The sequence below is a fragment of the Marmota marmota genome, unplaced genomic scaffold, assembly GCF_001458135.2.
Source record: "Marmota marmota marmota unplaced genomic scaffold, marMar, whole genome shotgun sequence".
In the NCBI taxonomy this organism is placed as follows: domain Eukaryota; kingdom Metazoa; phylum Chordata; class Mammalia; order Rodentia; family Sciuridae; genus Marmota; species Marmota marmota.
This window is the reverse complement of record NW_026000272.1, coordinates 14,112,083-14,129,358: the sequence shown is the minus strand read 5'-3', so window position 1 is coordinate 14,129,358 and position 17,276 is coordinate 14,112,083. Positions and strand designations below refer to the sequence as shown.

The 17,276-nt window shown below is 37.2% G+C and overlaps 1 protein-coding gene across 1 annotated transcript in view; it reads left to right on the top strand.

Moving 5' to 3' along the window:
• Slc9a6 (solute carrier family 9 member A6) overlaps positions 1-16,907 on the top strand; it is a 47,487-nt gene extending 30,580 nt beyond the window's left edge. The window contains exons 12-15 of the mRNA XM_015498043.2: positions 1,507-1,537; positions 3,921-4,000; positions 10,513-10,618; positions 14,204-16,907. Coding sequence (XP_015353529.1) covers positions 1,507-1,537; positions 3,921-4,000; positions 10,513-10,618; positions 14,204-14,476 — 490 coding nt within the window. The 3' untranslated portion in view covers positions 14,477-16,907. The remainder of the gene's footprint in view (positions 1-1,506; positions 1,538-3,920; positions 4,001-10,512; positions 10,619-14,203) is intronic.
• Positions 16,908-17,276: the final 369 nt, after the last annotated feature.

The window sequence follows — 17,276 nt, the reverse complement described above, 5'->3', positions numbered from 1 at the left end:
AGATGCATAAATGTGGTTAGACTTTAATGTGACTGAGAAGACCTTAAACAGCATCTGCCCATTTTTAACAAAGTAAAAATGAGCCTTTCTTTGAATTTTGAATCTTGTCATGGCCATCTGTTTTCAGTTACTTGATCATGACAACCTTACCTTCCAGAGGTGTCTTGGCGTTGTTTTCCTCCCTTGAGTATTACTTGTCTTTGGGGGTGCTGCTGCTACAGCTTTTCATACTGCTGTTTTGTGTGTGTTGTCTGTAGTAGTTAACTTAATTGATAAACATTTGAGCACCTATTGTGTGTCAGGTACTGTGCTAGACTCTGGGGATACAGAGATGAATTGAGACATGGCCTTTACCCTCAAGGAGCTCACAGTCTTTTTGGGGAGACTGACAGGTAAATAACTATACTCTACTGTGCTAAGATTTATAACCAAGGACTCTAAGAAGTGCTGCTGAAGCACAGAGGAAAAAATTCTGCTTGGAGGGGTCATAGAACAGTTACTTTGTAACTTAGCAGACAAGTAGGAAAATGAGGGAAAGCACATCTCAGCTAGAGGGAATTGCATGAGTGAAGGTATGGAGGTCCCGAAAGGACAAGGATTTGGGGAGGACTTGGTGGGCATTTTTTAGAAGAGAATGGTGGGGAATGAGGGTGGGAAGGTAGGCTGGAGGGTGGGGTGGCCACTAGTTTGTCAAGAGTCTTGAATGCCATTCAAAGAGCTTTTTTTGACTTGCCTGTTTGGATTGTAAACTACTCTGAGTGTTCTGTGAAGGGAGTGACCAACAAATTCTGTACATTAGACACTTACTTTAGGGGAGAGCCTGGTGATGGAAAGACTTATACTCCAGGCCCTGTGAATCAGAACGAGGGCCTATGCTGCAGCAGCTGGGGTGGCAAGGATAGGAAACCTGAGGGGCAGGGTAGAGGAAGAAAAAACAGAGTTGGTGAGTAGAAGAGTCACAAGAACTTCTTAATGAAGCTGTTCCCCAGGAAGCACAGGTAAAAACAAATTTTGAAGAACCAAGACTAATGTCTGTTCTTTAGCCTATGAAAAAACTGAAATTGGACCTTCTCTTCCATCATCATAACAAAATATCGCCATGAAAGCTGCAAGGTCCCCAAACATGCAACTCCCTCCTGGAGTTGCATTGTGCCAGCCTTGTTTTGGGAACTTTCCACTAGCTCTTATTCAACAACTGGGCAGTGTTGCTCTCCCTGACTCTGCTTAGAGTGGACTTACGTTCAGAGAAGAAATGGTATTTTACTGACACTGGTGAGTGGGATTACAGGAATAGAATTCTTCACCCTGCTTGCCTTAGAATCCAAGCTGTTGCTAAGGAAAGTGTCCGGAGCCAAAAATGTATATCAACAACCGTAGAGGGTAAGAAAACATTAACCATTCCATAGCTTCTGTGTTGAGAAGAGTAGTTTCCTGACAATGTACATATGTGACTAGGCCTTTTTTTGGCTTCAAAAATCTCACTTGCTCTTTGTGTTTTTCCTTTAGGGTTGGTGTTGATTCAGACCAAGAACATTTGGTAAATATGCATTTGTGTTGTCCCTGGCATTTCTGTCAAGTGTACAGCCATTTGGAAAGAAAACAGCCTCCTGTAGACTTCATGTCACTATTTAGATCCTGTGTTGTCTGCCTCAGCTTTTAACTGACTTCATTCCTGGCTTTTCTCACTACTCCATAGAGACAAAACCACATTTTAGTTAGCTTGTGGTTATCAAGAGTGGCAGGTTTCCTATCTGTAGTCCATCCTGGGCTTTTGCCACAGAGGGGAGTAGTCTCTTAAGCACTCCTGGGTTTTCAAGTGACTGCTCTGGCACAGGGAGCCTTTTTCCACTTTGGTTTGCGCATGAAGGCTTGTCTCTGATGTCAGCCTCACTCCAGCTGCTCTTCCTGTGTAACTTTCAAATTGGATGACCAGCAGCTGCCCCTGAGAAATGCCTAGAAGCTTTTGAATGTTGAACTAGCCTTCCCTGCCTGCTCAGGAGAATGCACTTTCTTATCTCCTTGCTTCTTTCCTTCCGTGTGTCAGTTTCTCAGTTGTTCCTATGAACTCCAGCCTGTTGGACTGAGCACAGTGTAACTGGCTGCACTTTCTAGACTAACCACCCTTTTTCAGTATTTTCTGTCTGCTGTTTAATGGTTTCTGAGCACCGCTGAATATGTGACTCTGTATTAGACATAAGATGAAAAATCAGTGAAATTATGTTTTTGAAAACAGAAAGCATCTCTTTCAAGACAGGATTCTTGTTCTTGTCTGAAATAAGCACTGGTATATTTTTCTTTAGGGTGTAGTTAAAAAAAATTTATCAGATTCATTTCCTAAATGCTAATTTTGTTAGCTGTTGAGTGATGAATGCCTATGTGTGTATGTGATATAGTAAGTACTTGCCTCTTTTGTGGTCAGAACCTTAAAGTAGAATTCCATGGGCTTGAAATACTTGAACAAACCAGGCTGGATAAATTCCCATCATGCCAAGCTACTGGGTTAGTGTCCAAGTGGTAATAGCTCCTCAATGCCTCCACCCCTGTGGCAAAACCAGAAAACAGTTATCATGCAGCTCACAGGACAAATTCTTGATTGTTGTCTGAATAAGGCTCCATCAGCTGTGTCACCTCTGTCACCAGAGGGGAAATGGAAACAGAATTGCAGAGACAGAGCCAGGTTGGTGACTGTAAGTGGTGATATACAGAAAAGAAAAAAAAAAGATTTTTCCCTGACTTCAAAATTCCGTGGATGTTTTGGTTATATTGTTTACTCAATAAATGTCTGCAAGGAAACACGGAGGAGCACTATAGTAAGTATGGAGTGTGGGGAGGGTTGGATGTGCAGGTATTAATGTGGTAAGGAGGTGGTGAGATCTATAAACTAATTGCTTTTCAAGAAGTAAACAAAAAATAAATAAATAAAAATAAAACAAAATACCGTGGGCTGGAGATACAGCTCAGTGTTAGAGCACGTACTTAGCAGGCACAAGCCCTGGTTCCATCCCCAAACCAGTAAGTAAGTAAGTAAGTAAATAAATAAGGTGAAGGCATGCAAAACTATACCTAGTGATGTGAAAGGAAATATAGAAAATGTTCTTCAGTACTTATAAGCCCACACATTGTCCTCAGACATTTTTGTGTATGTACTGATCCACGTCAAGGAAAATAATAACTTATTCTGAGAATTAGGGAAGACAGGAAGGAACCAAAACCCAGAATCTAAACTCTGCGCTCTTAGAAAATTATAGAACCTTAGAACACTAGCACTAGAAAGGGCCTTGGGGAGTCTCTAACATTCACATCTTACACATGAAGAAATTCAAGTCTGGAGAGGTAAGAAGTTAGTTAACATTGGTGAGCCAGGACTGGAACCAGATAGTCTAACTGCCCAACTACTGACCATACCATATTACAAGTAAGGACACAGTTTATCTTTTTGGAAGCTATTTTAGAAGGAGCCTGCTTGCTGTATTAATTTTCTCCCCTAAGCAATCAGGCTTACCATGGAATTTCCCTGCTTGTTTTCATTTTGCTAGTGAGTTAAGAACATAATAGTAACTTTGAATGCCAGTTACTTTTGAGACCCATGACAACTCCCAAAGATAGGAATGAACATTGGTATGATGTTTTCTACTTAAGTTGCTATTGCATTGAGGGTATAAGTCTTTCAGATTTCAAAAGTGAATTTTCCTACACTGACTTTTAAAAATGACAATAGATTCATACTTAGCAAGTCTTCTGAATAATAGCGATGTTCAGACAAAATTTCTTCAAAACTGCTGTATACAAGCCATTAAATTTCTAATGTTACCCATGTTGGAAAGTTTCTTTTCTGTAGGCTCTAGTTCTGATTCTACTAAGGAAGGACTCTATACAAATGTGTTTGTGTATGTAATGATTTTTGTATTATCTTTCTGCAGGGTGTTCCAGAAAATGAACGGAGAACTACCAAAGCAGAGAGTGCTTGGCTCTTCCGGATATGGTACAACTTCGATCATAAGTATCCTTCATTGAGAAAAAAAAAGATAGTATGGACACAGAACAATTGTTTTGTTTGTTTGTTTTATGGTGCCAGGGCCTTCCTTACACATGCTAAGCATGCACTCTACTACTGAACAACTCTAGCGTCAGAACAACTGTTTTGACAGTTGCTTTCTGGAAGTGGAATGTAAAACCTAACCTGTAGTCTTCCCTTTCTTCATCAGTGTGTGAAGGAGGAAATTCACACAATTGAATGCCTCTGCACACCCAGGAAACCAGTAGGGACTAGTTATTGTAAAGGCTGGTTATATGGAGGGAATCAAGAGTCCAGATGTCATACTTTCTTCAATACATAGGTTTCTTTATTGAGCAAATTTTAATATTTGTTGTCCTTAAGCTAACTTAGTGAATCATATAAAAGGTATTTGTTTGTTCTTGTTGGGGTACTTGCTAGGGTGGACTAGGAAAGGCTGCCTTAGGGGAAAACATGGAGATGGAATAAAACTTCAGTACTGATAGATTACTACAGTATGCAGGGACATGCCTTTTCTTCCCTGACCTTTTCAGAGACCAGGAGACTCAACTGTACATTCAGAATGCCATAAATGTAGCACACACCAGTAATCATAGCTACTCAGGAGACTGAGGCAGTAGGATCCGAAGTTCAGGGCCAGCATGGGCAACTTAGGTCCTCTCTCAAAATAAAAATAAGCTTAGGGATGTAGCTCAGTGGTACAACATTTACCTAGAATGTGCCAGACCCTGAGTTCAATCCCCAGCACCACAAAGTGCCACAAATAGCTAAATATTTTCATTGATGATCATATTTTCTTGTCCTGTTGTAAATCTTCTTCATAGCTATGCTTTAAATAGTGTTGGTGTTCTATTACTTGTTTAAATCATGCCTTTAAAAACATTTTGTTACTGTTCAGATGTTTTTCTTATTTGAAATTTGAATCAGAAAAAAGAAACCATGGAGTTATTTCAGGCTAAGATTTATTAGCAAGTGAATGAAAACTTGGTTTAGGTTTCATTGAAGCAAATTTGGGATAAGCATGTAAAAATTGTTCTATTTGCTGATCAAAGCCTCATGTACTTAGGATGAATGCACTTGACACTTATGATTAGAAGCTACTACTTACTATTTTCTATTTACCAGATATTTGCATTCACTCTTTACAAGTATTTCAAAATTAAATTACTGTATGGAAACAAGAATGCAAGCATATCTGTGGTATTAAGACTCCCATTAGGGAGGGAGACAGCCTGGCTCTTTAAAATAGTTTAAAGATTATGTCATTACTTTTGGCTCCATTATCAGCATTTTGGATATAAGCCATTTGTATACCTCTTGGGGCTTTTCATCCCTCTGATTTAACAATTATTTTAGCATTTTTTGCATAAATTGTTTTGTACATTTTCTGCATTATACACAAACAATTAAATGATCTTAATGTACAGAAAGAATACCAGCTTTTTAAAAAATATTCTTATAGAAGTAAACATGAAGACTTGTTTGATTCAGTACTACCCTATTAAGTACTACACAAGATCTGGTCATGTTAATACCTGGTGCCCTGGGAGAATTAATTATTCATCATTCTAGATTTTGGTTCTCTTGGGTACAACTGGATTATTTATTAAAATTGTGGTATAACTTGGAATACAATAAAGTACATGAATCTTAAATGTTTAGCTTAATGAATTTTGACCTATATCTACACCTGTGTGCCCACCATCCATATAAAGCTATATAGAAGCATTTCCAGCACCATAGAAGGTTCCCTGTGTTCCTTTACTATAGTAACACCATCCCTGCCACCCCCAGAAAGGGGTAACCATGATTCTGACTTTAGTCAGCATGAATAACATTTTATCTGTTCTTGATCTCCACAGAAATGGATCATGTATTATGTATTCTTTTGTGTTTTACTTCCTTTGCTCAGTATCTTCCATGTAATTTATTTATGTTGTAGCATATAACAGTGATTCATTCTTTTTATGACTGTGTAGTGTTCCAAGGTATGAATATATTATATGATTTTTGTATTGTTTTTAACCATCCTACTGTTAATAAACATTTGAAAATGCTTTTGGCCATAACAAATAAAATTAATATTTTAGAATATATGTATATTTTTGGTGGATATAAGCACTCACTTCTTTTGGGTGTATACCGAAAAGTAGAATTTGGGGCAAATATATGTTTAGCTTTAATCCATACTGCCAACCAGTTTTCTGGAGTGTTTTTAACCAGTGTGGTTGTAACCAATTTGATAAATTCATCGTTACCCCCAATAACAAGTTAAGGGAGTTCTGGTTGTTTCACTTCTTTGCTTGAACTTGGTGTTTATCAGCCTTTTGAATTTTAGCCATTTTGCTGAGTATATAGTGATATATCCAGTAGTTTACTTTGCATTTCTCTCTGATACCCAGGAAAAGCATCCTTTCAGATGGTTTTTGTACATCTTTTAGATATCTTTGTCTTTTCTCTTTCCTATTTACTTATTGTTCTTTTAAATTCCTGAATTAAGTTTATTGATGATTTTATGGATTATGTCTTTTTAATCTGTAGCATACCTTTTCATTTTTTGGATCCTGTCTTTTGAAGAACAGAAGTTCTGCATTTTAATGAAGTCCATTGTAGTAGTATTTTCTTTTGTGGCTAGTGTTTTTTGTCCTAAGGTTATGAATATATATTTCCCATTTTCTTCTAAAAGTGTGACTGTTTTAGCATCATCTTTAGGTCTTTGATCCATCACAAATTATTTTTTTTGCAGTGCCTAGTATATACAAAGCCCTGGGTTCAATCCCCAGCTATATTGGCAGCCTTTTTATTTTACTTTATGACAGGGTCTCTCTAAGTTGCCCAGACTGGCCTTGAAATTGCCATTCTCCTGCCTCAGCCTCCCAAGTAACTGGGATTTATAGGCATGTGTCACCATGCCTAGCACAAATTAATATTTACTTGTAGTGCGAGGTGCTTATGGTTAATATCTACATTTTTTTTCCAATATGGATATCCAAATGATCTAGCACCATTTATTAAAAATACCAATGATTACTGGACTGGGGTTGTAGCTCAGTGGTAGAGCACTTGCCTTGCATGCATGAGGCCCTGGGTTTGATCCTCAGCACCACATAAAAATAAAGATATTGTGTCTATCTACAACTAAAAAATATTTTTAAAAATACCATCATTACTCCCATTAAATTGCAGTGGAATCCTTGTTGTAAATCACTTGGCCATATAAGTAGGGGCCAATTTCTGGACTTTCTATTCTCTATTTTTATATCAATTACACTTTTTAATTACTGTAGAGTAAATGTAGGTTCATTCTTCTCTAGTACTGCTTTAGCTATTTTAGGTCCCTTGCATTTTCCTTTAAATTTTAGAAATATCTGGTCAATTTATACATTTTGTGTCTTGCTAAAAATAAGCAAAAAAAAAAAAAAAAAAAACCTACTGGAAAGAAATGATATCTTAGCAATGTGAGACTTCCAATTCATGAACACAGCATATCTCCCCTTTTTCTAGTATTTGATGCTTTTGATGCTATTGCAAATGGTATTTGTTTCATTTTCTGTTTGTTATTGTTATACATATAATTGGATTTTATGTATTGATCCTATGTCCAGCTGTCTTACTAAAGTTCACTTACAGTTTCTAGTGGGTTGTAGATTCTTTTTGGTTTTCTGCATACACGATTTGAGTGATCTATGAATAATGATGTGTTATTTTTTATTTTATAAGCTCTTGTATTTCTTTTTTTGTTATTTTTCTACATTGTGCATTATAGTTGTACATAATGCTGCAATTTGCTGTTATACATTTGTACATGCACAAAATATAACAGTATATTTGGCCTGTATTTCTTTTTTCCCCCATACCTTCTGTATCTTTCCTCTATTCTACTTATCCCCCTTTAGTTTTCATGTAATCCCTTCACCTTTCTTTTCCCTTTCCCTCTCTAGCTTCCACATATGAGAGAAAGCATATATAACCCTTGCCCTTCTGAGTTTAGCTTTTTTTTTGCTTAATATAATGTTCTCAAATTTCATCAATTTTCTTGCAAATGACGTAATTTCATTTTTCTTTATGACTAAGTAAAACTCCATTGTGTATATAGGCCATATTTTCTGTATCCAACCTAGGCTGATTCCATTTTTTGGCTTTTGTTAGTTGTGCTGTTATAAACATGGGTATGCACTAATCACTATAGTATGGTGATTTTTAATTCTTTAAGATAAATACCAAGGATTGGTATAGGTGAGTCTAGTGCCTAGTCTTTTTAGAAACTTCCATACTGATTTTCATAGTGTTTGTATTAATTTATGGCCCCACCAACAGTTTGAAAGTTTCTTTTTCTCCACATCCTCTCCAGTATTTATTGTTATTTGTATTCTTGATGCCCTTGTATTTCTTCTTTAAGTCTTAATACATTGGCTGGACCTCTACAGCTCAAAGCTGAAGGTGAGTGGTGATAATGACATTCTTGTCTTATTCCTGATCTCAGGGAGAAATTTTTCAGTATTATACCATGAAGTATGATGTTGGTATAGGTTTTTGGAAATAACCTTTAGGAAATTAAGAATATTTCCTTTTATTTCTAGTTTTCTGAGAGTTTTATCATGAATAGACGTTGAGTATTATTTATGTTTTTCCTGCATTAGTTGATGACATGATTTTTTTTCTCCTTTAACCTGTCATTGTGCTGATTTGCATTGATCAATTGTTTGAATATAAAATCATTCTTGCTTTGCTGGAAAAAAATCCCACTTGGTTGTGATATGTTACCTTTTGTGTATGTCATTGGATTTAATTTGTTAGTATTTTGTGTCTGCTTTTGTGGGAGATATTGGCTTGTGATTTTTTAAAATTGTAATGTTCTTTATTAGGTTTCTATAGCAATATTATGCTGACCTTATAAAATAAGTTGGGGAGTATTTGTTCTTTTTCTGTTCTCTGAAGGAGATTGGTGATGTATCTTCCTTAAATGCTGGGAAGATTTTAACATTGAAGTTATTTGGGCCTCTTTCTTTTCATATGGGATGGTTTTTTTATCTTTTAATAGAAGACTATTCAGATTTTCTTGATTCTTTTGTCAAAATTATTTGGCAAGTTCTTCTTGTTTTTATTCTTTTGGCAAATTCTCCTAAGGAATTTATTCATAGAGAGTGTAACACCACAACTTGCTAGCCTTAATAGTATCCTATTCAGTGCCATTGGACACAGACTTAGTCATTTCTATACCTAATGTACTAGTAGAATTTATCATTCTAGTTTTTTCATTGGCTTTGTGTGGCCAGATATTTTATAAAGTATATTTATGTTGAAAATGTAATCTTTACTTAGAATTTAGTAATATGGCAAATCAAAATTTTGTCTGACTTTCCCATTTTTTAAAATATTTTTTCAGTTGCAATTGGACACAATACCTTTATTTAATTAATTTATTTATGTGGTGCTAAGGGTCGAACCCAGTGCCCCGTATGTGCTAGGCGAGTGCTGCACTGCTGAGCCACAACCCCAGCCCCTAACTTTCCCATTTTTAATTAAGAACTATCTTAGCTTCATATTCTTCCCCCGCCCCAACCCCTGGAGTGCTAGGGATCAAGCTCAGGGCTTTGTGCATGCTGGGTAAGAAGTCTACCACTGAGCTATATCCCCAATCCATGTTCTCATTTTAGAATATGGGGAAAATGGGGGCCTGCAGATCCAGCTCAGTGGTAGAACACTTGCGTAGCAATTGTGAGGCCCTGGGTTTGAATCCCCAGTAGCACAAAAAAAAGCATGTGGGGAATATGATATATATGTCTGTATCCTTTCTCCCTCCTTTTTCTTGTGATTCCCTCTTTTTCTTCTGAGTATCATATATTATCAATCTGTTTTTATCTGTTGAAATGAGGGTTTATAGTAGAGGCGCTCGTTATACATAGTTTATTTAAATGTCTTAGGAATTGACTTTCCTTACCTCTTTACAGGAAAAGATTCAACCTGATACTGAAGTTCAACTTAGAGCGTTCAGGAGGCCACTTGAATCCACAGTAAATTATTAAAAACATTTTTATTACTTGTGTACTATTAAAATATTTAATCTCCTCTCTGAAAATTATCATTCTTTATTTTCTCCCTTGCTTCCTTCAGTGCCAAATTTAGAGTGACCTTATGTTCCTTTTACTTTTGGTAAAATCAGAAAAGCAGTATGATGTAGTGGAATGGTCACATAATTGGAAATCAGGCCAATTTTGATTAGTAGATCAGTTTCTATTTTCTTAATTGTGTGACTTAGGCAAGTCCTTGACCTCTCTGAGCCTCAGTTTTCTTATCTGTGAAATAGAAATGATAAAAAGGTCTCCCTTTGCTTTCTCACTGTCATCATGTGATGACAACATGAGATTGCATATGTGAAAGCCCTTTGTTAACCTCCGAAGTGGTCGATGGTTAGTATACTGTGATAATAACTGTCATCAACTGAGTTGTTTTTTGAATGTGTGGAAAAAGCGCAGCCCTTCCTTAACCACTCACAGCTACCTGAAGCCCCTGCTGACTCATAGTGGGCCTCCTCTCACCACCACACTCCCCACCTGCTGCGGGCCCATCGCCAGGTGCCTAACCAGTCCCCAGGCTTATGAAGTAAGTGATTTTTATCCACCAACTGAACTGTTTAGCAAGTTTAATTTAGCTGCTTTATGGGTGGGTTTCTGGTTTTGTTTTATTTTGGTTTAGTTTTTGGCCTTTGAAGTATAAAATCCCTCAGAAGAAATTTAAGCATACTTTGCTCAACCAAAAAATACACTGAAATCTACAAATATAATTCATGGCCTTTCAAATATCATTTGATAACAGATATAGAATTTATCTCATCTTACTTAGGTGATGTTGCTACGTCATTCTATTCCCATGCCAGCTTTCATTTTTTGGTAGTAATGTGGCCCAAGTTTAGCACTAAATGTATGTTTTTGTCTGCGTGTTAGGGTTGCCACAGTTATGTTGAGAGAATTTTAAAACAATTTTGATGCTGCTCCTGAAGTGCAACAGATGTTTTGTTTCATACCTACCAACTTTTGGATATCAGAAGGTTTTTCTGCCCTGTGTTCACATTGTTGGAAGGCAGGGACAGATCTAGACAGAATCTAGATTCTGCATTTATGCAGACCAGCATATGATTGGTGATTTGGTAAATATCCCAACTAAGAAAAAAGTGAGAGATATGCTAAATAGCCACTATTTTTGCAATGTGAACATTTTAACTTTTGCTATTTAAATCTTTGTTTCTAAACCATCCATTCAGAAATAATCTGTGGCATCCAATGGGCTCTCCTATCAACAAAGCCTACCGTTTTTGACTACTCAGACACAACACCCAGGACCTTGAGTGGAGAAAGGGGAAGCAGTGTAGACATGTACCCTCCAGTTGCTCGCAGCTTCCTTTGTGGCATGGCAAAGCAGATCCTACAGGAAATGGGTGGGATGAAGTAGACAGCATGGGGGTGGCACCTGGGCCAGGTTGGGTGGTGGGAGTGGGAGTACCCTATGGCTTTGTTTAGAGTGAGTGCATATTTTTGACAGAGTGCTGGCAGAGTGGGAAGAACACCCCATGTTGCTTTATCTCTCTCCTACATTGCCTGGACTCCCCTCTCAAGCATTGTCCATTTCTGCTGTGCCCTGGTAGCCCATTTGATTCTGTATAGAAGTGTCAGCCTGCTTTGTTGGTTCAGGCAGTGAGGTTTGGCTACCATCCCTCTTGCCATCACCAAGAATCCAAAGGTCCACAACAACTGTGTGTCCTGTGGACTATAAGAAAACGTGATACACCACTATAGGAGTTTCTGGGGCCACTGTAACAAAGTACCACACATTGAATGGCTTAAATGATAGACATACCTTAAGAGTTCTTGAGATTAGAAGTCTAAAGTCAAGGTAAGGGCAGGACTGGTTCCCTCTAGGCCTCTCTCTTGTGCTTTGCTTTGCGAGCTGTCTATGGCATTCCATCACTTACAGATACATCACTTTACTCTCAGCTTTCATCTCCACATGATGTCTTCCCATATGCACCAATCTGTATCCAAATTTCATAAGGATAAGCGTCATTGGATCAGGGCCCACCTTATTTCTAAATATGATCCTGTTTCCAAACAAGGTCATATTCATAGGTACCAAGGGTTAGGTCATCAGTATCTTTTTGGGGGAATAAAATTTAACCCATTATAGCCATAAAACTTATTGTTTTAATATATTTTTGTTGTTAATCACTTTTTTAAATGTTTTTTTTAGTTGTCAATGGACCATTATTTTATTTGTTTATTTATATGTGGTGCTGAGAATCTAATCCAGTGCCTCACATTCTAGGCAAGTGCTGTAACACTGAGCCACAACCCCAACCTGCTAATTACTTCTGTAAGTTATTAAATCAATATGCTCATGGCTAAATATTTAAACTGTGGAATGTACAAAGTGAAAGAATTCATTTTCCTCCTACCTAATTCCTTAGAAACAGTCTTTATTAAAGGTTTACTGTAGATACTTTCTGATATATTTTTTTTTCTAAATGTTTAATTTATTCAGTGTTTTGCAGTGTTGGGGATTAAACTCAGGGCTTCACACATGTTAGGCAACTGTTCTAACGCTAAGCTACATCCAGCTCTATCTATATACACTTATATGTGTGTGTAGCTTTGTTTTATACACGTGGGGTTGTAATAGGTGTACTGTCCCACTACTTGATTTTTTCAATTGCTGCTACATCATTGATGGCTTTTCATTAGGTACATTAGAGCTGTTACCTTCTCTTTTTTTATGAATATATAGTATTCCATTTGTAGCTATACTAAATTGATTAATTCAGTCTCCCATAGACATTTAAGTTTCTTCTTTTTTTGCTATTACAAATAATACTTACAGCAAATATATTTTTATATATTCTTTTACATGCCAGTTTACTCAAGGATATGAAAATATATAGAATTGCTTTTAAAGATAAAATTGCTGGGTCAACATTTTAAAATTTGGTAGATATTTCCCTAGACCTCAAACTTAATGAAAACATTAGGAAGTGCCAAAGAGCCTGTGCTGTCCTGTAAAGGAGCTAAAACCCTTTGTTGTGAGTATTGTTGTATTAAGTGACAGAAACTAGTTAAACTTATAATTACTTATTACTACATTAGGGGATAGGGAAAAGGGATTTGGTTTAGTTGGTAGCTATTGATAATATTTTTCAATCCACATTTGTTTATCTTAGTTGTTTGGGAAATTCCTGGCAACAGCCAGTGTCCAACAGTATAGGAACATATAAAGAAAATAAAACTCACTAGTAACTCTGTTTTTACAGAGTTAATGTTGAATACCATTCCAGATTTTTCTGTGTGTACACATGTTTTTTATTTACCAAAATGGGACTACACATTCTTGATTTCTTTTCCCTCTTGTAGAACTTTATTAAGTATGCTATTTTGCCACAAACTTTCCATTATAACCAGAGCTTATGGAGCTGGGAGACAAGTATGCAGTGAGGATTTCGTATTTCTGTGTGAGGTGGTTGGACTAGATAGCATCAAGTCTTTTATCATAACCATGTGTTTATCAGTGTGCTCCTCCCCCTCTCACCCTAGACCCTAAGACCCTTGATGGCAGACCAATATGTGAAAGAGCAAGTGCTATTTCAGGGAAGGGGTCCAGGAATGGGATGCTGTAAAAGCACACAGGAGGGACACCTAACCTAGACCTGGAAGATCAAGGATGACTTCCAGGAGAAAATTATAAATAAATGCTAGTCACATGAAGTGGGCAGAGAGGACAACATGTAGAATGATGTGGAGGTAAGAGAAACTTGGGAGACATCTGGGCAACTGGCAGCACTATATACATTGGGGCTGTTGGGGTATGAGATGCAGGTTGTGTCAGAAGATAAGGCTGAAGGGGACAAGTCACACTGTCCTTTTTTTTTTTAGTTGTTGATGGACCTTTATTTTATTTATTTATATGTGGTGCTGAGGATCGAACCCAGTGCCTCACACATGCCAGGCAAGTGTGCTTTTGCTGAACCACAGCCCCAGCTCCCAAGTCACACTGTCTTTTAAGGCATTGTAGGGACATTTAAACCTTATCTTGAGGGCATTGGGCCACTGAAGAGTTTTAAATAGGGAATGTTTAAAAATTCTCCTACTGGAAATGATTCTTTAATTTCTTAACAATTCTAAATTTTATTTTATTTGCATTTAGAACCAAGAACAATTGAAGGATGATGACTCTGATCTTATTCTCAATGATGGTGATATCAGCTTGACATATGGGGATTCCACTGTGACCACTGAATCGACAATATCTAGTGCCCCTAGGAGATTCTTGGGCAACAGTTCTGAAGATGCCCTGGATCGTGAGCTTGCATTTGGGGACCACGAGCTGGTCATTCGCGGGACACGCCTGGTTCTGCCTATGGATGATTCTGAACCCGCATTAAATTCATTAGAGGATACGAGACACAGCCCAGCCTAAGCTTATTAATGTTCACTTAGTGATTTGTAAAATTTGCACATGTGATTGTGAAGAAATTTGTACTACCTAAAAAGTCCTAGTGCATGTCTCTGAATGTGTAAGCTATATAAATGCTATTTATATGGCATAGAAAGAATATAACTATCCTGTACAAGGCAGATTGTAAACAAACTATTCTTTTAAGTTTTGCTGGCTGCACTATGTAGGCTGGATCTGTTTTAGAAAGTTACTTTCACAGTGATGTGTGTTCTGTTAGCTTTATGTCTCAGTTAAAGTATAAAAAGTGATGGATTTACTCTATTTACCTGACACTTAGCAGGAGTACCAAGTTCTTGTGATGTGAATTAATTTGTGTGTGTGTGGTTGGGTGGGGGGGAGAAGAAGGAGGGAAGTGTTATTTCCTAGTGAACCCAGGGAGGAGAGGTTCCTTTGTTGGGACGATTTTGTTGATTGCTGCTGCCTTTGTCATGACCTTTTTCTTTCCCTTTTCTCTTGTGGCCTATTGTGGTGTAAGGAGCTGATGACATTTTGATCTTGCCCCACTCAGGTTGCAGAGTGAAGTTGGAGTGAAGTATGGGGCTGCCCCCCACCCTTTCTGTGAAAGAACAGATTCATTAACTACAATACACTGATGTTTCAAAAGAAGGCTGCAAATGACCTCCAAGACCTTATTTCTTTTCCTCTAGGCCAAGACCGTGGAGTTGCATCCAGCTGGCTTAGCCAAAGTACAGGTGTATATAGTTCAGGGCACTTGATTTAGATTTGGAGGGGCTGGGGCAGGTGGAGAGGGGACAGAGGGCAAGAAGGGAGTAAATGGTGTTAGAGGTCTCTCTTCCCAAATATGTAAATATTCTATACCAGATAAGTTTAAATAAGAAATTTAATTGCTGCTTAATTTTTGATTATGTACTTTATCTGTATAGCAAGCTTTGTTGTCACAAGTTTTTATATCAATTTAAATTGCTGCTCTTTAGCAGCCGAACAGGAGCAAAATGTAAAATTTTTAAACTTACTGTATCTAATTGTCATTTGTTAGTCTGTAGTTGATGTTAAAAGTTAATTTATGAATTCATGAACATCCCATACTACACCAAAGGCAGTCATAAGAGAATTGCAATGCTCTGGAGCATTTATTGTAAGGAGGCTCCTTTGTGTGCAGTGGGTATAGTTGTCTTCATTGTCATGTTACTTTTTAATATTAAACACCTAAGCTGCCATGTATTTTTTTCCACAGTTTTCAAGGAAGAGCACAGAACAATTTCCCATTTCATATTCATAGTATGAAAGTGAATTCTATTTTGTAATGCTGAAAATACTTATAGGTACAATGAATACTTGAAAGGGGAATACTTTTTGATGTTGATTCTGACCTATTAATAATTCTGAAGAAAAATATAAACTTTTGTGGATTTTTTCCTCAGGTCTGAGTAGCATTGCCTTAAATCTTACCCAATTAGAAAATTGATGTACGTACATGATGTTCAAATTTTCCACTGAAAACTATTCATCCAAACAAAACACGTACTTATTCTCCAAAAGAGTTCTGTGCTATTGTAAACACTCCTTGAGATTTTAAGGGAATTCTAATATTGTACCCTCTAGTGGCAGCCTTGACTGTTGGCATAGCCATTTGTTATGTAGTGGTAGCAACTTTCCTGCTATGCAGGAACCCCTCCTGTGAAGTGTATGTTTTATATGATGTGTGCCTCTTCGTCTAGTAAATAATTTCTTGTTGATGTATGTTTGAGGGGCTTTGTATGTCAGCATCATCTTCCCACAGAGTTATTCAAGTTATAAAAGGTTATACAATAATTTAACAACTACCTTTTTTATTGTCAGGTTACTGAGCTCACTTTATGAACATGGCTGTAAATACTTAGCATGATAAATTCCGTAACTTGTCTGTTTCAGCATGCATAAGACTTCTCATTAGGGGAACTGATAAAGCTTGAGTCCACTAAATCTGCCTTCAGTACTTTATCAAAGGGGAACCAAGCCTGCTGTGCTTACATCATCAGCCTCTGGAAGATTTTTCTTCTCAAATCTATGTACACATCTCCACACAAAGAAGAGCAAACATTTCTGCTCAGACACCCATTGAATTGAAACGCCTGGATGAACTTTGATGAAGTACAGTCTGAGTTACCATCATGCACAAGTAGAACTGTTCTTGGACCTGTTTTTCTGTTGTTTGTGGAACCTACATGTTTGATTGACTTGAACGTTGCATCTTTTAAAGTTATTTTTAAAGGTCTCTTGGCATTTATCCTAGTGTCTGTGTTTGGCAATGTGCTGTTAAAATAATAGACTTTTAATCTTCATGTATTTTTTTTTTGTTTTCCCTTGGAGTACTTGGACAAATGTTATAGTGGTTTCTTTTAGGAAAATCTGTCATTAAAGAAATTATAGCCTTGCAAATAACCACTCACCATATTTGAGTCACAGCTTATTCTAGTGAGATGTAAAGAGTGCTGACTTCATTTATTTTTCTACACACACACACACACACACACACAGACTGAAAACGGGGGAAGACTTATGTTTTAAAAACAAACCTAACAACTTAACTTACAGGGTGGCAAATTCTTGGTGCTTATGTGTAAGGGTGGGTGTATTTGCTTATGGTCACAGTTGGGCCATTTAAGAAATATGAGTCAAAGTGGTCAAATTCCATTACATTGATTTGTGGCCTGTTAACTCAGTAATGGAGAATGTCATGAAAATGTTAGTTGTTTCTATTAGATGGAGAGAGTCAATTCTTTATCCAGTTAGGGTAGAAAGGCAGTTTCAGGTTCCTTTC